Below are 24,613 nucleotides of genomic sequence, written 5' to 3'. Positions count from 1 at the left end.
AGATTGCTGGAGCATCACAGGAATTAAGTATTTCAGCAGGACTTTCCTTTGCCAGTGGAACACGAGTCAAATTCAAGCCTGGAGAAGAATAAAGAAAAAGGTGTATTATTCTCCAGGAGCTGACAACTGCAGAGAAATTGAATAAAAACTAGCAAAAAGGGGTTTGTTATGTTTATTTTTTTTCTTTTCCTCTTTGCAGTTAAAGATCCACTGGATAATAATATCTCTTGGATATTTAGGACTCTTCTGAAGAAGAAATATTTTTTATATTTTTATTGATTTTAGTCCTTTATTCCATTGAAAGTAAACACAGATTTCGATTGTCCTTGAGGACAATTGCAATCCAATACAACATCAAACCCAAATGGATCAGGCTCTTATCAAATAGTGATTAATCAGTTGCCTGGAGCAAGATGCCAGTTTGTTCTTTTCCATTTGTGTTCCTTAACTTGCTGTCTCACACTTTATATCAAGTGACCTGTAATATTTTCAAGCTGTCACTTTCTGAATGTCTGTTTCTGTTGGTGGTAGAGGATTTAAAAACATCCACCAAATCTGTCATGCCTGCATTTGCAAACAGACATAAACTTGCCTTCAGTGTGGTTGTGTTGTGGAAGTTGTGTGGAATGTGTACCTCAGCACTAGATAGGAACAGTTCTCTTTTCTTAACAGAGCTATTAAATGCTTTAAACTTTGTTTGCTCTGTGGGCTTCCTTTTAATGCAGACAGTCTTAAAGATGAATTTAGTGTCTAAAAAAACCAAAGTTGTTTCTGAAGCAGGAAGAGGCATTTGTGGGTGTAGCTGTATGAAATGCAGAGAGGCTGTTTTGTTTGGTGAAGTGATATTTTTTTATCTGGCAGGCAGTTTTATCAGTGTTGACTGCTTCCCTCACATTTGTGTAAATGCAGCTCTTTGAATAAGGAATTAAATCTTCAAGTACATGAGAAATGTACCTAGAGAAGAAGGGTTGTATTCTAGCTCAGTCAGTATTTAGGCAGATGTGAGTAACTCATCAGCTGGCAGAGTGAGGGATGGGTTTGGTAAAACACCAGTGAAATAAATTGTCCTTTTGCATCAACACTGGTATTGATTGATGGCTGCTGTGTGCCCTGCAGCACAACATCCACAAACTGAAAATCTCCCCAGAAAGAGAGGACACATTAAATAATCAGCAAACTGAACACTCTTTATTGGTGACACTACTTGGGGCTTCTAAGATTTTGTAAGATTGATGCCCTGTACCAGACAGGACACAGAACATCTGTTATGTTGCCTTCATAAAAACCAGATTTTACCAGAGTGGATTCAGTGTCCTGAGTATAAATGTACCTGTGAGACTTTTCTTCTTCCTCATATTTGTTTGTTTATAACTTGCTTCAAAGTCAGTTTCAAGCTCTGTGACTCAGGAATGGGGTTTTTTGTGGCTTTTTTGAAATGTCCCTAGAATGCAGCAGGTCATTTGCTACAGTAATAGAAATCAATGAATATACAATACATAAATAAATACATAATAAACATCTGATTTACTGTGGAATACAATGCATAGTCAGGCTAAATTCCCAGCTTTCAAACTCATAAATTGAGTTTGTAATTCAGGAGTGGTTTAAAAGAAAGGCTCTATTTATTCATTGTTCTCCCTGGTTATTTGTCTGGGAATACACTTTGTCCCTTCTGCCTAAAAAGTAACAGTTCTTTAATGCAGTCTGAAAGAGAACAGTTTCCAGCTAGCAGGAAGCTATGGAAGAATAAAGAATAATGAGCAAGAAGTATTTTCTTCACCAAAATTTCCCAAGAGGCAGTATCAAAAGTGAAACCCTGTCCTTATTAACAGGCAATATATGGTGAGCCCTTCCTCCCTGCGCCCCAAACCCGAAATACAAACCTTTTGTAAGCTCTCTAAATTCTCATCTGAGTGCCTACATCCACCTAGTGCTGAGCAGAATAGGTTTTAATCATTATACTGGGCAAATCAGGATTTAGGTCCAGGTTAGGAAAGGATACAGGTGGTAGAATCAGAAGCAAAAGTATTCATGTAGGAGCAGTAATTCAGCTTTATTTACAAGTGCTGCTAGATAAGTGCTTCATTCATGATGTAAAACACAAGGATGACATTTCTCTTGGAAGCTCCCCAAAAGATGTAAAAATAAATAGTAATAAAAGAAATCAAACTGAGTTCCAGTACACTGTGTTGGCAAGTGTAGAAATAACTGCACAGATGGAGGTGGGATTTTGTTCTGACCTGTCTAACCCATTTCTCTGTTGAGGTGCTTGCCTTTGTGGATGGTGTAAAAGCACTGGATGTCATATTTCAGGATGGAGATGCCATTGATTAAGGAATATTTTCAAAAGTAATAGGAAAAAACATGGTCTAAAGGAAACCATGAAGTTAAATTTCCTAATCTTGACAGGAACAAGGTTAAAAAGTTTTCTTTAGATTTCTTTTGTTTTATATTCAGTGCTGGTAGCAGTGAGTCCAACTGAGAAGTGTCATTATTTCCAGGCATTATCTTGGAAGTTTATCATATTTAAATGAGGACTTTGAATCCTCATTCCACTCTGAAAGCAAAGCACAGTTTGGGATTTTGACTGTGGCAGAGCTGAAGCTGTTGAAAAGCTCTTGTAAAGCAGTGGCTTCCTTACCTGCCCTGAGTCCCTTTGGCCTGATCCCAAGCCCAGGAGAGACCCTTCCACAGATGATGTGTGCAGGCTACAGATGCCAACACCTGCACTTAACTGTTTCTGAAAAGCTCTCATGTGTTGGAGTGAACCTGACTTCTCTCTAAAATCTCCACAGTTTTGTTTCACATACATAGCCTTCGTCTCATCATTCTGTTTGTTCCTATATCTTATTAAGATAATTTGATAATTGGAATCCGTATTTGTCTTAATTGTGATTTCAGATTGATCACTGCATTATTGCAGCTCCATTTAGCTTGCTGATGTTGGAGTAAATTACAGCTCATTCACTTCCTTAAGTTCATATTTGCTTGCTTAGCACGTTTAGAGAAATCCAGGCAAGCTAATGGAATTGGATAATCCTGGCAGAACACAGTGAAGCACCAAGTGGAAGGTGTAAGAAACCTCAAGAAAAGAATTGCAGCTGTGTGTGTGCCTTCAGTGTTGCTTTTTCACATTTGTTATTTCTTTGGAGGAACAACACACACCCTCTGGAATGCTTCCTTCCATAGCCCACCGACCAGGTCTCTAAGGAAGCCTGCAAAATCCTTCCAGCCCAGGCAGTTTTATTTTGTTATTTAATTACATTGTGTCTTTACATACTACACTGTGTGTAATTCTCACAGTCTCTTTTAAAACCTGTCAAGAATTTTTACTCAGAAATTTTGAAACCTTTCAACACATCACATTCAAGGTCCTGCTGTTAAAAAGAGTAATTTGCTTTTTCTACTGGGTTCAGGCTCTTGTATGAACAGTTCTTACAGATTTACCTTAGAGTGAATTTTTGTTAAGAAGACTAAAGGATTGTGCTCATGTGGTGGTGTGCCAGAATATTGATTTGTCTCTTCCTTGATCCAGAAAGATTGCTTTTGGAACAAAACAATAATTGGGCTGCCCTGGGCCTTGGTTTCTCTTTTAGGATTGTACCCAAACAGCCAGCATTTGTTTTCCTGGGGTTTTCAAGTTGTTGTGGTGGGGTTTTTTTGGGTTTTTTGTTTGTTTGTTTGTTTTGTAAAGACAATGATACAGTTTAGTTTGTGTGTGGGTGTACTTCATCTCTGTGTCTCTTTCAGGAATAACCTGAATGAAGGGTGTGTGTGTGTGGTTTTTTTCTGTTACCCACATATTGATTGAAGGGAGGTGGAAAAACAGTCCCAAACCTGTCCATTCAGGGACTATTTAATGATGATTCCAGCTTACACAGCTGAGTAATTAAGTGACACCGTGCACCTTTTCACTGGTAGTCTTAACTTTGGCTCATTAAGCACTGCAAACCTCTTCTGCCTGACATCACTGGGCAGTTGGAGGTGTTTTTGCATCCCAGCTGAAAAGGCAGCAGCAAACCCTCTCCCTGCCTGCCCAGGGAGGACACCTTAATCTGTCCTGGCCAGCCCAGGACATTTGTGCCACTGGCCCACGCTGCACGAGCCACGGGGCACTGTCCCAAACCTCATCTTCTCTACTTCCTTTTCATGGCCACCCATCAGGAAATTCAGTTTGTCTGCTCTTGCTTAATACCAGCTCCTTACATCTCTTTTCCCTTCTTTTCATAGGGATAACAGTGTATTTAATGTGTTACCCTCCAAGAATTGCCCAGGAAAGGTCTTTCTTTTACGTGTAAGCCGACTGCTCAGCCTGCTGTATTTCAACTCTATTTCTGTAGATTAACTTCCAGCTAATCTGAGTTTGTTGTTCCAAGTGACTTATGACTGAAGAAGATTATTTTGCTGGAACTTCAGTTGACATATTCTGCAGTTGCAAGGCAAATTTTGGGAGGGCCTGAGGGATCAAAGGCAGCCCTCATTATTGGTGCATGACCGCTTTGTAGCCAACTGCATCTTTAATATCCGGGGAGATTTGTGCATTAGTTTGTTTTCTTTCTTCTTGTTTTTAATAATTTACCTTTGAGAGTCTATTTACAACTGTGTCGATGTGTGAATATGTTTGTCTGTCAAAACTTAAGATATGTACAGAATGCAAGAGATGCATTAATTTTTTATTTGCTTCTTAAGGAAGCCGAGCTGTAAACTGGCAGTCCTGAGTACAAGAGCTGCACTTCAGTGAATCCTAATAAACACAAGGGGGAACATCAAACTATGTGCCTCTTCAACTAACTCACTTAAAAAGAGATAATATTCCTTGCTGAATCTATTTCTCTGCTAGGAGAGACAATAATTTGGTTTTGTTTTTATTATAACAAAGCAAACCCACACTCAAACTTCCTCTAACTTTTAATTTGCTGTTGAATTAGCAAAACTGCTTGCCCTTACACAGCAACCAAAATAACAGAGGGTCATGAACAGCACATCAATAAAAGGGTTTTATGCATTCAAATATTTCTGTCAGCTGAGATTCACTTGGAAATTATTTCTCTTTTTGCATGCACTTAAATATTTTCAGAAGACAGTGTCTAGATGAGTACTTTTCAAAATGTGTTCTCAAGCTGTTGAGAAGGCTTTTATTCTTACCAATGGATTGCTTCTTTGTCTGATTTATAACTGGTGGATTAGTTTAATTAGAGAATAAATTTAGTTGTGTAGTAAATACCTACGAACAGTAGCAAGTACTGAGTCACTGTGGAACTATACTGCAGTAACAAAACTGCTGATTTTTATTCCCTCTTTTAAAAGCAGGGCTGATTACAGAGCTGGTTTTTGCAGTCTTCAAACTGATCTTTACCTTTTGAGGAAATTTAACCTGCAAAACTACACAGAAAGGGGATCACTGGCATTTGATACTTAAGAAAACCCTAATCAATCTGGAATAGCACTGTTCTGTATTAAAAGAAGTCCACTGCAACTCAAATGTTTGGAAGAGAAAAGGTCTAGGGGAATATAAAAGCATGCCAGAGGAAGAAGAGGTGAAAGCATGGGATTTTTTAAAATTTTATTTCATGTTTAAGTTCATATTGGGGGGGCCCAAATGACACTGTGGCAAGGCAGGGGCAGAATCACATCCCCTCTGTGTTGGATATTGTTGGGCTTTTCCAGTCTGGAGAATGAGGAATACTGAATAATGAAGTATCCAAAGCCACCTGAGAGAGAAAAAGAACCCTTTGCAGTGGAACTGTAGAAAATGAAACTGAAAGGATTGGTGGTGTAATTCAGGCAGCACAAATGCTGTAGAAGCCAGTGTACACCTGAGTCAGAATTCTCTTGATTTACATTCATCATCAGTCAGTTTTGAGAAGCTGTGATCAATTTTGTTAGTGACATTAATTCAAGTATGTTTATAAATATAGATGAATATAGATTTATTTTGCTTTCTGATTTATTTTGCTTTCTGCACTGAATTTGCTACTAGGTGGGAGTATGTTCTTGCCAATGACTTTTTTTTCCAGCTTTCATCTAACTCTGACTAAATGTAGAGCAGTAAATGACACAACAAATATGAAATGGTTAAGAGTCCAAGTGCCTGATGGAGGGTAATACCAAGCAAGTACATTCCAGGTGGTGGATGGGTGTAGACAGATAAAAGGGGTACTCTCACATGGAGTTATCAGTATTTTGTTATCTTACTGTCCTTCAGGAAGATTAAACCTTTCTTTTGAATGGCTTTTTGTTTTCTTAATCACCATTGGTTCAATATCCATTGTATTTTATGAAGTGCAGTCTGAATTTCCACAGAATCTTCCTTCAGATAAAACTCAGACAGTCGTGCTCAAAGAGAATTTCCAGATAAAATAACTGCAGAGCTTGTTTAGTTCAGTGTGCTGTAGTCTTCCTGGTAGAAAATGTGACAGAATCTATGATCTGCTCACAGTGTGTCAATGGCAGTGAGCTACCAGGGCAACCATGACATTTCATATTTGCTTTCTCTCCCACGACTGGGGGCATTTACTGCCATTACAGCCTGGGAAGTTGCAGGAAAATGAAATCTCTGTCAAGTGTGATTGAATGTGCAGCGACAGAACTGTCCAAAACCAAAAGGGATTAAACATTGATTTTGCCCTTTAGTTCCATTTTTTTCTGAAGGAAAAGGTGTTTCTGGTGCAGCTGGCTCTGGGAGGGGGCACTGAGTGCAGTTCTTGGTGCAGTTTGCAGTGAGGCCGTGGGTACCATCACCAGTACCTGCCAAATGGGGTCAGCTGTGAGGGAAGGGCTGAAATGTGGTGTTCGACCTCAGGAAGCTCCTGGAATGGCATTTGCACACTGAAAGATGCTTCCTTGAATGAATATTCTGCATTTGGAAGCATTTGGGAGTCTTGGATTTGTAATTTGCTAGTTTGTATAACCTGCTGTCTCAGTTTTATAGTCATAATCTAAAAACTAAACTATTTTTCATTTCTTCTCCTGTGTTTTCTGTATTTTAGTGATCCAGACTGGCTATTCAACAAAAAATTTTGATAAATTGTAACTTAAATTCTAGTACCTGAGTTTCAACCACTTGTAATTGAATTTCCATCATAGTGGAAGCTTGGCTTCATCCCCACTCATCCCTCCCAAGAGCAAGGCACAGGTTTAAGGCAGATTTGCAATCTTAATAGGGAAAAATGCAGACATGTTGCTGCTGAAACAAATTACTGTTTTTCCTTCACCATAAATGCAAAGCTATTTCAGTTTCTGTTGTTCTGATCAGTAATGCTCATGTGTACAAATAATGTGGTGTGTTATGGTCCCTCCAAGATTTCTGAGAAGGCTCCAAGTATTGGGTCAGCTCCCTGGATCTTTTTCCTCTCATTGCATGTAAACACAGGATCTGTGTGTAAACCAGGTTATTTCGGGTTTCCTTGGTGGATAGACACTCACATTCATTTCATCTGATGCAGGAGGCATTAAAAGAGAACAACAAAAGAAGAGAATTGGAGGAGAAAACGAAGAGAGCCAAGCTGGCCAAGGAGAAGGCAGAGCGAGAGAGGCTGGAGAGACAGAAGAAGAAGCAGCAGCTGATTGACATGAACAAAGGTGAGGCATCGTTTTTAGCAGAGAGATTTGTTAAAGGCAAAACCAGGTCAGGAGTAACAAACAGAAGGCTATTTCTGATCAGTATGAGAAGTACTTGCTGACTGTTCTGAAAGCAGCAAAAATTCACTTTTCAGAATGGAAAATTCTGGTTTGTTTCAGCCACCTGATCACGTCATTCCATATCTGCCACTTCCACTGTGTAATGTTCCTTTCAAGGTGTTTTGGTGTGAATTATTGGCTTTTTTGCATTTGCAGCACTTAATTGATTTTTTTTTTCCTTACGGATTTACTTCCAAGAAGAAGTGTCTTACTTGTTTTGTTGTTAATTTCATTCTGTAAATGTCTCTATAATCAAGGTGTTGTGGCAATTAATGTCTTTTCTTTTTGGGCTTGGGGGTCTGTGTTAGAATGGATGTTCTCCCAGTAGTCCTATTAGGAGCTGGAAAACCTAGCTGAGCTTGGAGCCTGAGTACAGAGTGACATTCAGCACGATAAAAAGCAATGTGTTGAGCTTGTCAGCTGAGAGAATATTGTATTTCACATGAGGCCACCCTGAGAAAGAGGAAGGTAAGAAAGCAGAAGGAATGGCATGGGCTTGATATTGTTGCTGTGCAGATTTCCAGAAGGTTGTAAAATACAGGTTTTATTCTTTACCTGTCTGGCTCCAGAAGGCAAGTAGAGGTGGTAAAATTGGATTTAGACAAGAGATTACTTGTGGTTTTTGTTCAGTTTCTATGAGGTTGTGTTAATCTGCTAATCTGACCCAGCTATAAAAACACCTGTCCTTGTTATCCATTCAACAGGCCCTGCTCCAGGAAAAATGCTGTTTGCTTTTTGGAGGGTTTCTGCAATGGTACCACAAATCCTGTTATCTTTGGCCTTGCTTGAGCTGGCAGTGTCACTGCATGGAGTATTCTGTAGCAAAAGTTGTAATGAGCAAATCTGTTGTTTTGTGAGGGTGACAAACTTTAATATCAGATCATATAAAGATTAATCTAGTTTCAGTATAAGTATAAACAAAACACAAAATTCAAACACAGGGGATGCATAAATGCATTTTCCTTACTTTGTGAGGTTAAATGAAGGCTTCTAATGAGACTTTTCTAATCCATTCTTTCAGCATTTAATTAATATTTTTTTAATATCTGCCACCTCCCCCCCCCAAAAAAAAAATCCCTAGTAATCTGGACAGGCTTTTTTGTGTGAGTGGGAAAGAACCAGCCAAATATCCCTTGATCAACTTCCCTCTGCCAGAGTGCTTGAAGACACACTGAGAGAGTTTATTTGAACTACCACTCGAGCCAATGCAAGCCAAAATGTTTTGTGAGCTGTTGAAAAGTGTGGAAAGCCCACTTAGACACTGCTGTCAGTAACTTGGGCTGGGTTAAGGGCTGCAGCTCTCAGTTTGAAGTCACAACTTCTAAAATTGCCTCAGCTCAGTCCTGAGAGCTCACCTTCATGTTTCTGCAGCCCTTCGGTTTCCGAGCAGCTGAGGGGAGACCACTCTGAGCAGTGGCACAGATGCCTCACTACACTGACAGCATTTTTTTTTCCATCATGAAAATCTTTTCCTGATACAATTAAAAGTTTGATCTTGCATTTTAGTCCTCTCTTAATGAAAATGCAAATATATGAATGTCTTTACATGGCCCAATGCACCAAACTGCCATTTAAATAACTAATGTTTGTGAACCTGAGACACAAAGTTAGTTTAATACTTCTAAAATACTTTTTTCCTATTTCTAAATATATTGAAATATCAATTTCACATATTACAACTCTGCTGCTGTGGTAGGAGGAGGGCTAAACCTCCTTCCCCCCTGGATTCCATGACATTGATATTCAATTGACTTTTTTTTTGCCAAATAACTAATTTTTTTCTTGATGCAGCTACTTGTGTGCTCATTGCTGCTTATATAAATAGTTTGTAAATTTGTCTAAGTGAATGTGACACAGAAGACTCAGAGGAAGGAGGCAGATGTCCTCTCAAGCTGTCATTTTGACAAGGTGATTTTTACCCAAAGGCTTGTTTTAACCTCACCCTCTCTCAGCTCTTTCTCTGGATCTCCCAGAGTCAAATTTGAACTCAGTGCTGCAGCCTTTGAGACCAGAGCAATTGGGTTCCTGCATTTTCCAGCTTTTTGTGTAGTTCTGTAGTAAGTGTTTTTCCTGTTATCTGACTGTTCAGTGGCAACTTTTTAGTGGTCACTGGAGAATTGGGATTGAATTAGTTCTAATTAATTAACTGTTAAAATTAATATCTGTTTCTTGTGCCACTGTAGAAAACCACAGTGTGGCCAGAATCAAGACTTGTTGGGAATAATTCCTAGTGATGAAGTAACTCACACTTGCCAGTATTTTGGAGACCACTTTACTCAGTTTGGTGGTTTTGTGCTTTGTGTAACTGAGCTCCACATAAGCACCACATGTAAACTGATAAAAAACCTGCTGAACATTCCAAAACATAAAAAGATGAACACAAAAATAAAGAAAGGCGCTATAAAAATCAAAATTCAAGAAAATTATCAAAATTGTTGGCATTAGGTGAGAAGTCCAGGGTTCCTGGTGAAGTTCAGAGGCCCAGAAAGGTTGAAGTGCCTTAGGCACATACCTACAGGTCTGAGGTTTCACAGTTCAAATCATGAACTCTTCTTTCTCCTTATGGGAGATGAGTTGGAGGAGAAGCCTTTAATGACTTCCATCTAACACCTGCAGGATTCTTGCAGCATTGCTTCTGTGGGCATGTCTGGAGCAGAGAGAGAGAAAAGGAATTGGAGAATTCAGCTTTCTGGGAGCTGCAAAGGGTCTAACAGCAATTCTGATGCAAATGTTATTTAATCAGAAACAGTTTTGCTCTTCATTATATCTGATTACTATGGCAATTAAAATCACCTTTTAACTACCAGAATTAGGATAAAAGATGGAACGAGCTTCCTCAGTCCCAATTAGTATTGTATTAATTGTTTTGAAGACATATTAACCATCTCCCCTAATGCAGATGGAGATAATGCAAGTGAAGTTCTGTGCTGGTAGCTGATGGATATTCCTCCTTTCCCTTTTCAGGCACCCCAGTATAAGAGTTCATGTGCTTTTTATTCAGACTGGTGTGTTCTAGTGTGAGCAATAATTCTGCTGTGTTTCCTTGAACTGGTGTTTCATTTGCACTGGTGCAGGATATAATTCCAGAGGTTGCTTTTGCTGCAGTTTTCCAATGATTCTGTGCTTTTCTGGTTGGTTTGTCTTCTTTCCACGTCCTTTAGCATAAACAGAAATCCATGCTAAGCTTATTACGAGTTACGTGTTATTTTGTAAATGTTCTTTTGAATTTATCTATTGGCTGGTGATTGCATGGGGTACCTGGAGTGGTAAAACTTGGGTCTTATTTACATTTTAAAGATTATTAGTTTATGGTGCTGGATGTCAATGAGGCAAATGTTCAAATTCCTTTGGGAAGTCATTATTTTTCATATTGATGTGGATGGTCTGTTTGAATATGCTGCACACCACCTGAAATCTAATAGTCACAGAACAAAAAATAGATTGAACTTTGCATTATGCTTAAAGATGAGCATCTATAGAACCAGGATGAGCTTTGAGTTTTCTCCTTCAAAGCAATTCTGCAGGAGTTGCTAAAAAACTTTGTAAGACCTGTTTATGCAGGAGTTTGAAGCTGTCTTGAGAATGGGGTGAGTGTCAGAATTACTGAACTGCTGCTGAATGGGTCAGAAGCAGCCCAAGAGAAATGCACATGGAAGTGAGTATGGGCAGGAAATTAGAAATTACAGCTTGAAATTTAATCCCACCTTTAAATGTTTTGCTCCGTAAAAATTTGGTTTTGATAATGAATATGGCCCATGTGGTACCTTCCAATTGAGATAGTTTATCAGGGGAGAAAAATTGTTATGATGATGCCAAATCTGAGGTTGGGATAATTGCAGGGAAGAAAGAACAGTTGGATTCTTTTATTTTGAAAGTAGGTTTCTTGGGGACTATTTACTGAACAGTAACAAGTAGTAACTTTGGGGAGTTGTCTATGCAAATTCAACTTTGCTTTTCCTTAGAGAAATTATTTGTATTTCAAAAAGTAGGTGCTGTTATTAATTTTGAAAGTAGCTGTAATTTTGTTTAGCTCAATGTAACTGCTGTATAACAGTTGATATTTTGTAGAACTTAGTGTTAAAAAGCATTTCAGAAATAATTAGTTAATCCACTTTAGTATAAGGCTTGTTCAGGAATCAGGGTAGGATGGGGTAAGGAGCAGAAAAACCCTTGGCTCTGTTTAAGGGCAGTTATCAACAGTGAATTATCAACACTGTTTCCAGTTCTGAAACACAGCCCCACACCAGCTACTGTGAAGAAAATTGACTCTATCCCAGCCAAAACCATCACCAGTATTAAAAAAAAAAACAAACAAAAAAAACCAACCAAAAAAAAAAGTCATCAAGAATGTGTAGAACTCCCCTTTCCTGAAAATTAGTTCCCAAAACTGGTATTTTCCGTAAAATGTTGGAGCAGTTGCTCAATTATAAGGAACCTTTAACAGGAAATTATTAACCATTGCTAAAAGCATTGATGATTTTGTTCTGCCTTATGTGTCTGCTCATCACAGCAATTAAAAGTAGCTCAGTACCATAGCCTGAATGTAGCCTTGAAGCTGCAGCACAACTTTATTTACAGGTGTAATTAGTCAGGTATCATAAGGGTTTTTTTGGGTTGGTTTTTTTTTTTGGTGAGCTGCACAATCTTTTCCTTCCCACACAGAGGCAATCTTTTCCCATTTGTTCCAGGTAATTCCCATTACAGCCTATTTTAGGTGTGCTGCAAGTGGTCCTTGCAGGATGAGGCTCCAGGGGCTGTGTGGCTGCATCTCAGTGAAGCCACAGCAAACCTTGACCATTGTGACATTTTCTGCCAATAAGAAAAAAAATGTGCATTTCAAACATTGTTTTCAGTAGCCTGCCAGTACAACAAAGCACTTTTTTTTTCTCCTTCTATTATTTTCCTGTAAGACTGGGATCAGGTTAATGTAAACAATGTTCTTAATTGGCGTGTAAGCAAGGATTTGCCTTGTGTTGTAAACTGCCACGAGATAGGGGTTCACTTCTCAGTCACACTGTCCTAACTTGTTCTCCTTTAATTAAAAAGTAAATAAGAGTCATGAGACACCACTCTGCTGCAAACTGCCGAGGAAGACTGCTTCCTGGAGATATTTATTATGCATGCAAAATGAATTTAGCAAATGAATAAAATGCAAATATATGAGGAGAACACAAAAACACGCTTTCCCAAAGACATTGAAAGCTGACCTTTTTAAGTGACTATATTGCAATTAAAAATGCTGGTACTGGTTATGAATAAAAAGTCTTGTTTAAAAGTTTCTACAGGACACACATTAGACTTTGAAAAGTGCTTAAAAGTTCAAAGCAAAACAGGGTAGTGCAAGATGTGAATAGAAGCATAATTTAACAACCCTTTGGAGCAGCAGGAGGCAGCATATGTTACCTAATGTGGTATTTGACTGGACTCTTCCAGTAAAGTCCCAAATTTATGAAAAATTTCCTGTAGAATTCCTGTAAACCTTTGCCCAAATGGCTGTGCAATATCTACACTTAGTATTAACTTATATCAGTTTGCAATCAGTATATTTGTAATAATGAGTATGAGATGTTCTGCAAGAGCACGTGGAAAAGAATAGAAAATAAAAGTGTGCCAGCAAAATTTATGGGTGTTCCTGTAGTAATCAGTGCAGACAACAGCAAGGGAGGGCAGCAAAACACTCCAGAAACAAGAGCATGTTCCCAGGGCCTCTAAGAGCTGTGAATCTGAAGGGAGGAAAGCAGGTATGCTTTGGACCATGCTTTGGATGCTTGGCTGAGCCCTGTGGCTTCAACTGAAGTGCAGTTTCTGCAGTCCCAGGTTACTCCAGCAGCTGGCACCTTATGAAATATGATCCTCGAGTTAGATTCAGATCCTTTTTGTCAATATTGCTTTCTGACAAATCTCATCTAAACCTCAGAAAGAGACCCCAGCACCCCCAGATTTGATTGCAAAGATGCTTGCAGTGTCTGAGCCTCGGTGTTGTGCTGCTGTTCCTCAGCAGTCCTGGCCCCTGGGAAGGTTTCTGCTGGATGAGTTTGCTCTGCTGGGACTGCACAGGCTCTAAAGACAGAAGGAGGTTGTCTTACATCCTTTCAGTGGCTGCTTTATGTAGTCTAAAGAAATTGTGCTGCCTCAGGCTTTTCAGGTTGGAATCCACTCCCCTGGTTATATGAAAGGCTTTTCCAGTTGTGATTTCTCTTCTGTGAATGCTGGAAGCAAGCTTGTGTACCACTGCTCCTGGAAACAGTGTCCTGATTGTTTATTGTGCTGGGTCATTGTAGTTTCTTTGGTCAGCTCTTTAGATTGGAGCTCTTGGTCATTCCCTGTGGAAGAGCTCCTGGCTGGCCCCATTCCATTATTTCAATGGATTTTATTATTCCAACTCTTAGGCATGTTGGGTCTCTTCAGCAGTGCAAGGAGCAATAATATTGTTCTATGGAAGAAGAAAGTGATTTTTTTTCTTTATTATTATCATTAAAAGCTGCTGAAATCTGTTGAGTAGCACTGGCCTAAACCATGGGACCTGCAAGAGGATGAGTATTTCTGTAACCTAAAAACACACCCACACCCACAGTTTGGATGTCTAAACCAAAGCTGCAATAGAACCTTAGTGTGAAACCCAAGTTAAAACAAATGGGGCTTGTAGTTAACACATCAATTACTGATTGAGCATCCTTTTGCCTTTGTGCTCCTCTGTAATACCTGTCATGGATCTGGCTCTTTGCTAAGGCCAATCAAAGCAAATTGTCAATTTTTTTTTTGCCTGTCTCCACACATTTGCTCTCTCTTAAATACGTGGGGCCTACTTGGAGAAGAAACAATGAGGAAGAAAATTGTTCCAGATGAAACTCCTGTCCTGATGTACAAAGAAAGATATCTAAAAGAGAAATAATGGTTATGCATTTTATTTCTGCTGACAGAAATGTTGGAAATAAGTTTCTTAGTTTGGAAACTTCTGGCAATTTTTGTCTTTGTTTCTTCTTTGTGTCTACAAATTGCTGTGGGTGGTATAAAAAAGACAAATGTGGGAGATAGCTGGTACTGTCTGAAGAACTGCAGCAAGAACTGTAGGGAAATACTGAAATTTCGGATGAATTTTATTTATCAGTTTTAATTAAGGCTCCCTGAAAAGGCAGTTTTTTGTCCAGTTCCCACTTAACCGCCTGAAGACTTTAAGATGCAGTGCTGAGATCAGACCTTCCATGAGCTTTACTGAGGAGTTAAAAATCTCATCCCTGTGTCCTACAGCTTCCTTAATATGTGTTTTATGTTGTATATTCTGGCATCCCAAAGCAGGGTGGGTTTTGGCAGTTGCAGTAATTAGCAAGTAGAGCAGCTCACTCAGCAAAAAAGAAGTGGAAGGCTGCATAAACATTCATGAAGTATTGAAGGAATTTTGTCTTTTTTAATACACTCTGCCAACTCTTATTTTTAATGAAGATTGAAGAATATTGTAATTTCCCTACATATTAAATATTCTGAGATATATTAACTAGTCCTGGGTCTGCAGTCCACTTCCATTGAATGTTTCAGACCAACTTGATGTGTATTAATTTGGACAAAGTGTATTCACAGACCTTTGATTTTGAAGGTAAATTTAATACAGAGCCAACAACAAATCAATGAGTAAGCATGGGGTAGGATAAGAAACACAAAGAAAAACAATTATGTTGTACAGTTTAGAGAAAATTCTGGCCTTTATGTGAGTGGGAATTGAGAGAAACTAATTTGCTTATTTATTTTGCAGGAGCTTAGTTGTTTAAGGCTTTTAGAGGGAATGTAATTAAAACTGGTATTTCAGAGCTGGTTTCTGCACACTGCTCCTTTTCCTCTTCCACTGGAGAGACCTTTATGGATGTGTTGTACAGTGGGTATATAATGGTTTAGGTTGGGCTGATGTATAATTTGAAGTTACCAAGTAGTTACTCTAATGATCACCTTGTAGAAATCTGAACCAGGTACTGTTTTAGCTGTGCTCTTACATCAGGTCTGGATTGAGTCTAATAAATGTGATGTAATAGAGAGCCAGGACAGAACAGCTTATTCATTAATAGGCTGCTTTTAAACGTGAACACTTGAGAGCTTGAATGTGCATTTAACCTCCTACACTTTGTGTGAGTCAGAAGTTTTTTACCATAATCTAATTTTTTTGCATAAAGTAATGATCTTCCCATTCCCAGATGGGGAAATTTATATTAGTTTGACGTTTGAGCGATGTGAATAAAATGTCCACCTACCTGCTGAGTCTAACCTATATTTTAGTTTTGGGTTATAACATAGATATGGGAACAGAAAAAGGTATTCATCAGTAGTTTTGTAACCTTGGAGTTCTTTGACCTCTACTTCTCATGCTGCTGAATGCTGCTATCAACTGTTATTAACAGACTGAAATGCAAAGGAATGTAAAGACTCAGATATATAAAAAGTAATTTTTCTTCCCAGATTTCCATAATGCACCATAAAGTCCAGCAATTTAAAGGCTGCAAGTTAGCTTGGATATGAAAAAAGCAAAATAAAAAATTTAGCAGAAGTAAAATTCAGCTGTTACGAAATGTTACACCATTTATTTCCACTGCATGATTATCCCCTCTTCATTCTTCCCTTATGTTGCCTGAAGACCATCCATGCTACTGATAGTATAGATGATTTTTTCCAGAGATTTAGTGAATCATGAAGTCGGGAGGCAGCATATTTTACATTCTCTGTACTGCAATATTGAACTTTGTGCCGTTCAGTGTCATCAGCTTTTCCTTGTGCACTGATTAAATTGACCTGTTTCCACTTCAGAAAAGCCTTCAAATATTTTAGCAGCGAAGCAGCCGCCATTCAGCAGCAGCTGCCTGTCTGCATGCTGAAGATGTCATCAATAATGCACAGGATAACATCTCCAAGTGAAAGAACAGTAGGATTGGCCTCAATTTTGCCTAATGGAGCATCATCCCCAAATCAGGCAGTGATACCTGCAGCGCTGGCAGCAGCCATGGCATTGAGATGTGGCAGTCTCTGACTCGGAGGCGTTGTGGAAACGTGACAGCGCTTTTGCTTCTTTTCCTTTCTGAAGTCTGCTTTCAGTTGCACTGATTTGAATATTCTTTTCCTGCTGCTCGCAGAGGGTGATGAGACAGGAGTGATGGACAGTCTGCTGGAGGCCCTGCAGTCGGGAGCAGCTTTCAGAGACCGCAGGAAACGAACGCCACGAGCGCAAGGTAGGAGAATTTCTGTCAACTTTGGGCTGTAAACTGAGTGGGCTAAAGTTGTTTGGCAAAGATTTACCCACAGTTTTCACTGGAAACCATTGGGCTGCTCTGGGGCATTGAGCTCCTGTGAAAACCCAGCATGGTCTTTGTGATCATGCGTTTTTAACCTGTAGCTCTGTCTCCAGGTTAACTGTGTGCTCTAAGGGCTCCTGTTGTGTTCAAAATGGCATTTAAACATCCCTGCACTAAGTAGGCTTAATTTTTACAACTGTAAGTAGAATTAATTTGTTGTAGGTGGTGCCATGAAGAATACTAGCTTCTTAACAAATAAGAATTTGAGTGTTCAGCTGATCATCATTTCCAAACACTGCTCTTGGGTGTGTTCTGCTTTGGTAGGAACTTACAGTATTTGTACTTCCAAAAGTAAAAATACATGAAGGTAGCTTCATTCTGCTGAGGAAGACAATAGTATCAGACTGAACTTAGTCTGGTTTATTGAGCAGTTGCTTCTCCCTGCAAAGCTGATTTGGAGAAATCAGAAGTTAATCAGTGGCAGCATTTGCTTTGTTCACTTCTCTGCTTATGATATGCCAATGGTACACAGGTTGTAAAATGCACTTATTCTGCTTTTACTTTTCATCAAAATTCATGGTAACTGTCTCTTGCAATTTTTCATTTGAAACATGTCTTACAGGAAAAAATACAGCTTTAAAAAAATCTACAGTTGAAGGTATTTGACATAAAGTCAAAAGCTTGGTTTGGATATGTTTGGCAAAATAGTCATAAATAAGCCATGTTTATCCACCTAATCCTCAGTGAGCTGTGGTTAGGTTCATGTTGGTTGATGATTTTTTCAGAGTAAAGGTAAATTCTATTACCCTCTTTAGATAGCAAAGATAGTGCATAACTATTTTTAATTTGCTGAACACGTGATTTTATGAAAAAAAATAAAAGTAAGTGACTTAATTTGTTCACACTATGAAGTGAATTCTGCTACAGTTCCAGTACCATTCTTAATTCAGGGCTTGTTTCTGCTCTCAGATCAGATGTGAAAGAGCTCCTCGATCAAAATTTGGTTTTTTCCCTATCTTGAGAAGTATCATTTTGAGAAATGGTTTATCTGTGTTGTGACTTGAGGAGACATTTGTCCCCAAGTGGTGACAAAGCAAAGGTTCCCAGGGACCAGAGGAGATGGCACAAAATCTGCTGCAGCTGAGGAAACCGAGAAGATGATTGAACCTGAGTCAAAACCAGGGAGTCCCCAGCAAAAACAGGGAACAGAGCTAATTAAAAATCCCTTTTACTGATGTTGTTTTATGTAGTTACTTTGACTTCTGTGTTTGAAATGTCATTGGCTCAGTTGATGTTCCAGTGGGGTCTGGTTTTTAAGGAGCTGACTGACCTTGGGGAATTCACTGTGAGAAAAGGGCTGGGTCTTCCATTTCCAAACTCTGGCCAGCTGTTAAGTGGTCTATAAGAGAAGAAGGCCATGATGTAAAATTTTCAGGGGTAGCTAAAAATTGAGAATAGGAGGCAATAAACATTAGTCCCAGTCAAATATCTAATTTAAACTTTCATGTAAATTTTCTCATGTGGTTTAGAAACATACATGATAGTGAGTAACTTGTCTACACACCAAAAGGTGTCTAAAAATGTGGCTGTGACATTTCTAAGCAGTGAATTACAGCATTAAAAACCTGGCACCCTATTTACAAACTTCCACATCTCTCCTTCAAAAACAGAAGGAGCAGTGACAGTTCCCTCAATTGGTGCCACTGTGTCCTGCAGAGTTCCATCCAGACACATTGTAATAAACAATGAACTCCCTGACTCCTCTGGTTCAGTGGAAGGGGGGGAAAAGAAAGAAAATAAAAGCCATGGAAAAAAGAGGTTGGGGGATTTCTGGGCTTGCTGGGTGATGTGGTTGTGATTGGCAAGCACGCAGCAAATGGAGTAATGCAGTCTGTGGGCAGTGCCCAGTGCAGGAGTTGTCTGTACGTGCTTAGAGCTGAACTCCTCTCACTCAACCTGGATTTGGGACAATCATGGGGAAAAAAAAAAAAAAAAAGAGGAAGGTGCTGCTATTTCCAAAGTTAGACTTGTCCAGCAAAGTTTTGGGTTTGAACCTGTTTTGGGTTTGAACTTGTTTTGGTTACACATCATGGTCTGAGAGGAAAATCTATTGTTTTCTGCCTGTTTGGACACAGATGTCATTTTTCTGTGTCAGTTGTGGTTGTAGTTTAGCAAGGAGAAGGAACTACTTCTGCTTGCTTGCTTTTTGTCATTTTGCTAATTACTTGGTCACAGGTGGCTGCTACAGAAAGGCAAAAAACCCTCTCCAAACCCCTTAAAAACCCACAAAGAAAATGCCCCCAAAATGCACTCACCAATACAGTAAGTTCACTTTTGTACATTTTTCATGTACATGCTCTAGATCTGTCTTTTCCCAAACTTGCTTACTTTGTTTGCCTCTTCTCATGGTGAAAATTAAAACTAGAGAGGTTCCACACCCCCACAACGGCTGCAACCAGAAGATCATGGAAATTTAGCTTTTCTTGTATTTTCTTCCAGTGGTTTCACAAAGTAAATTTAACTCAAAAGGAACAAACTGTAGTATCACTACTAGTGGCATTTTTGATCAGTTTGCCTAATACCCCATGTTGCAAAAGAAAACAAGCCAAAAAATGCCCATGTGTGTTCCCTGCTAGCTTTAGGTGAGTGGGTTGGACCTAGGAGGGATTCATTAATTTGGATAACAGAGCTCCAATTACTACAGGCTTACAGCCAGTCATTCCACCTCTTCAGTTTGCCTTTTTTACAGAGTTTGCTGCTGTGCCTTGTAGAATATGTTTGTGCTTACATGGTCATGTCTTTAAAGTATTTCCAGAGTCAGGTTCAGCCTGGGTGAGAGGTGGAGAAGGGAAGGGAGTGGTGCTCTGTTCCTCCAGAACAGCTGCCCTGCACAGGGGGCTGCTCAGCATTGCAGTTCTCCTGCTGGGGAAGAATCAAAGGGTGAAATGTACAGACAGGTTCAGAAAAATAAAACTCATTTCAAATATGTTGAGCTGTGTTCTGTTTGTTTGCTGGGCCTGTAAATGAAAAGCTACACTTTAATGGGTTGCATTACAACCTGAGACTTTTCCAGTAAAAATGGTTTTGTTACCAGGTCATGGAAGTAATAATAATAAATTCCAGCCTCCTCCTCTAGTTCTTCATTTCATTCTGCTCCTATGTGTTCTTTCTTTTGCAGACCTCTCAGTGTGCAGAAACATTGTGTGGTTTCTCTCTCCTGAGCTTGTTATGCCGTTGTTATTGTTTGTGGCCACTGGCTTTTAGGTGGAGAGATTTTCCATTCAGTAGATTGCTTTGCTTAGAGAGGCTATAAAATAATAATTAGAAATCAGTTTCTAGAAATGCTGGTTCCTCTTCCAAAAATCCACTTGCATTTTGCAAGTTTGCCAATATTGGTGTAACAAAGGGCACTGTTAGGTGGCATTTATCACAGGGTACCATTGAAAATCTGCCTCCAGCACTACTGTTGCACAATAATCACTGCCCTTTTTCCTGGCCCTGGGGTATGAAATTATTAAAAGACCAATTCAGGAATAATTTTTCTCTAAATTAGATTAAGCAAATCCTGCACAGAGCTAACTGTTCTGCTAGGGGTCTTTCTAGTCAGCTTCAAAGTTTTTTGCCATGGAATTTAATTTCTTTGAGAAATGTTCATAGCCAGTGCCCTCTCCCATACATACAAACTCTGGCAACCTCCCTGATGCTCTGGGCTGTTATTTCTGTGGCTTTCTCTCCTGGGAATGCAGTGCTATAAGGGACATGGAAGCAGGATCTTCTGCACTAGATCTCACTGCATTTGTCGAGTATTTCCTGTGCTCTCTTAGTACACATTTTGGATTAGGTTTTAATTTATGCATCAAAATCAAATCCATTGCTACCCTGTCATTATTTCCAAACTAAGAGTATGCCTTGAGAGTGAAAGGGACACAATGAACCTCCCTGATTCAGTTTCAGCATCTGATTTGAATCTTTGATGGAGCCATCTCAAGGGCTTCCACTCCTTGTTTTAACTTTTTGAAGAGAAAAAGTAGTTGTGGTAAGAGTGTTACTACTTTTTAATGATTTTTTTATAATTTTCATGTGACATTCAGACATTTTTAATTTAAAATGTGGGTATAAGTAGGTCCATATTTTAAATTGCATCAGAATTCTAATTAAAGGCTATAGTTTTAGGAATATTGTGTCTTCTGCTTGGACATACAGCTATGCTTAAAGACTCACTCTTGCTTATCTACCTGGCTAAACTAATTTTGCCTTTGCAATGATTACATTAAATAAAATCTTGAGGGGTAGTTGAGCTTCTGAGTGCACAACCCTCATTTACCTGAACCACATCCAAATAAAAACCTTCAGTCAAAGCAAATTTGCTTTCCTGAAAGCATTGTCAGTCATTCTGTATGTGACAGTTGTCTAAATCAGCTAGGTTTTGATGTTTCCATCTGTGAATTGATGAGAATATTATAAATGTTAAAATGCAAGGATGTGAGAGGTGCACTGAATTTGTGCTCAATAAAATATCTATCAGAGGAACAGTGCCATGATCCTTAACATCAAATATCTGTTATGGAGCTGGAAATATCCATTATGGACTATAAAAATTTAGTCTCAAGTTTAAAAATCAGTTTGTATTTTACACTTATTTCTTCATCTTTTCAAACATTTTTACTTTTAGGAGCTGAGTATTTAAAAATGTATTTGCTATTCAGTTGTATAATGGAGGTTTTATGCTTACAGTCAGGTAATGTGGACTAATGAGACTCACACATGATCCAAGTGCTTCAAAATTACCACATCTATAACAGCAAGAGCTAAACAAGATCACCAATAATAAATTTACTCATTTTGCTTTCACGGCATTATTGTGGATTTAAGTTTGCTTTTATTTCTAAATATAAATATGGGCACCATTCAAATCGAATCTCAGCAAATTACCTGGGTCCTGAGAGCTCCATAAACAGTCCCAAAGCTGTTTAAAAATAGGTATTTGTGGTATAATCTATTTTTACTGTCTCTGCGTTTTGTCTTACGGCTTTTGTAATTAAAGGAGTAATGTTAGATAATTCATTTTTCTGGTGGCCTGGCATGACAGAAACAGCTTTACTATGTGGAGATTTCACTTGGCAGTGGGAGGTGTCCCTCCCCATGACAGGGGGGTTGGAAATAGATGATTTTTAAGGTCCCTTGCAGCCCAAACCCTTCTATGAGATTTCAGAGGAATTCTCCTTACAAGCAGGATGGAGGAGAAGTGAAAAAGGGACTGAGGAAGGCTCCAGCCTGCTCAGACTGCATTCTCCAGGTTTTTAGATGGACAGCACCTCTGAGCATGCAAGGAATGAAGAGGCTCTAGAAACACCTCAGGACCACTGACTGGGTGGACAGAAAGACAGAAATTCGAGAATTCTGTGCATTTGCATAATTGCTTTCACCTCTGTTGCTGTGTTACCCTTCTCCAAAGCAAGTGCTGAGGATTGATTTGTTGTCTTTAAAATTGATTTTCTGATCTTGGTATGCACAAGATTGTTTGTGTGTTGACCTAGAGCATGTAAAGTGTTTATAAATGTTTGGTGAACTAGACAGACACAGAGAAATGGGACTGTGAGCTCTGCACTTCATATCTGTTGCTGCTGCTCTGTCTAAATCTAAGTTGTTGTTTGCCATTTAATGTATTCTTATTTTCCAAGACAAGAATTTTACCTGAATAGATGAAAATGTGCCATCCAATGGCAAAGCCCTGTGCACATGCTGCAAAATGTCCTTCAGAAAGTTACTGTGCTATGTAATTGGAGCTGATTACCTCTGAGTTTGTTGTTTGTCTAAAGCATTTAATCACTTACCCAGGCTGAAGAGAGTTCTGTACCCCTTGCTTTTATTTGTGTGCTTCAGAGTGCATTTCAGTGGAGTGGGAAAGTTTTCCCTATAAAGTATCAGAGTATTTTTTCCAAATTCCAGCATTTTCAAAAATCAGCGCTGGTGTTACTTTACTCATCAAATTGTCCTGAGATCCAAAAATAGAAAATTGTAAATTTTTGTGCTTTTTGAAGTAAAAACCTGTTGTCCATGAATGATGATGGGAGTTCATGGAAGCACTGAGGATTCTCCTGCAGCCTCGTGGCATTTGCAGGCTGTACCACAGAACAGCTCAGCTTGTGCCAGACAAGCGTGGGACTGTGCCAGTTGCTCCAGACCTTGAAATTGAGTGTTATATTTAATTTTAAATTTTGATACATGTTTGTATTTATTTATATTTTTTCTTTAGAGTTGTTTGTGTCTGTTTCATCACAGGACACATGTCTGCTCATGCCCAGAACAGCTCTAGAGTCACAGAGAGGGTTTATTATGGAGCTTCTTTCTCTTGGACTTGACTTGGCACTGTTGCTTCTGAACCTTCTAAAATCCCTTAGAATTCCAAAAGCCTTTTTGAATGTCCTGTGTTGTGAAATAGATTTTTAGAAATAAAACAAAGCTTTTCTGAGAACTGGGGAATTCTTCACAGTAAGCAGCCTCTCAAAGAGTGATCCAGGAGGAGGCTGCCAAGGTCACATGGGAGGATTTTGTATGAGCTGGAAGTCACCCACCGTTGTGAATTTATTTATTTTTTAATTCACACTGAATCTGAAAACTGTTCTATTTTAATGAGCTATGTCCTGCTAGATGGGAAGGCCTCCATTTCCAAAGATTGATAGCTGAGTTTTTGCTACATCTTTATGCAGTAGCTGAAGTTAGAGGAACTTCTTTTACATGCAGAGAAAGGATATTCATGCATTAATTTACCAACTACACGAGTAGTAATGAACGATATGCAAGGCTAACTTAATTTGCATTTGGCCATTTGAATTTTCTTTGTCAGTGCTGACACTGTTATCATGCAATTATTGTGAAACACTTCTGTTTGAAAAATTTCCTCCCACAGTACTGTTTACTGAGGTAAAGCACATTGGCTTTAATATTTTAATATATACATAATGAATGGAAAGGGAAGAGATGAAAATCACTGTTGCAGTGTGTGACTTAGGAGGGGATTAATTTGAGTGACCTTAGGTCCAAATGGTTATTTTGTAGATAGGAAGGCTTCCTGTTCCATCCTGCTCTGGGCACACGGTGTAGAATTGACAGTCCCCCAACCTCAGCACCGAGAGACTGGCCCAGAGTTCATAATTGTGGCTGTCATCTGAACTGTAAGAACTTAATTAGTTTCCTTCCTGCAAAGACAATATTTACCCTGTGGGTTATGACGTAACAGAGAAAATCATGAAACTTCTAATTTTCTTGTTGCATTAGCAGGAGAAAACAAGGTTCTCTGTTCAACACACCCAAAATCACAATGCTCAGCTGGAGAGTACTGACAGCATCTTAGCAGCAGCTACACAGCGATAGTCAGGCTCTGGTGTCACTCTGGGAGAAGCCAGGATCTCAGGCGCTTGCCTCAAGTAATTTTATTTTCCTGATGTTTTTAGTTTATTAATCTGTGAGAAGGTAAGTTAATCTGAGACAGGGGGACAGTGGCAGGGGGACAGGTTGAGGCCAGCAGTCCCTGGGGAGAAGCTCTGCAGAGGAGGACCCCACACATGCCCTGGACAATGCAGCCTGTGTTCTGTGCTGAGACCCCTGCTGTTATCGGGGTGCTCATGAGAGGTGTGCTGCTCAAAACCAGAGCTTCATCTTTG

General features: G+C 39.2%; 1 protein-coding gene across 1 annotated transcript in view; it reads left to right on the top strand.

Annotated features, from left to right (window-relative positions):
* DIAPH2 (diaphanous related formin 2) overlaps positions 1-24,613 on the top strand; it is a 184,436-nt gene that overhangs the window by 112,757 nt on the left and 47,066 nt on the right. Inside the window, exons 26-27 of the mRNA XM_069015023.1 lie at positions 7,446-7,581; positions 16,791-16,886. Of these exons, the coding sequence (XP_068871124.1) occupies positions 7,446-7,581; positions 16,791-16,886 (232 nt within the window). The remainder of the gene's footprint in view (positions 1-7,445; positions 7,582-16,790; positions 16,887-24,613) is intronic.

The sequence above is a fragment of the Aphelocoma coerulescens genome, chromosome 4A (assembly GCF_041296385.1).
Source record: "Aphelocoma coerulescens isolate FSJ_1873_10779 chromosome 4A, UR_Acoe_1.0, whole genome shotgun sequence".
Lineage (NCBI taxonomy): Eukaryota > Metazoa > Chordata > Aves > Passeriformes > Corvidae > Aphelocoma > Aphelocoma coerulescens.
This window is presented reverse-complemented; position numbering and strand designations above follow the sequence as displayed.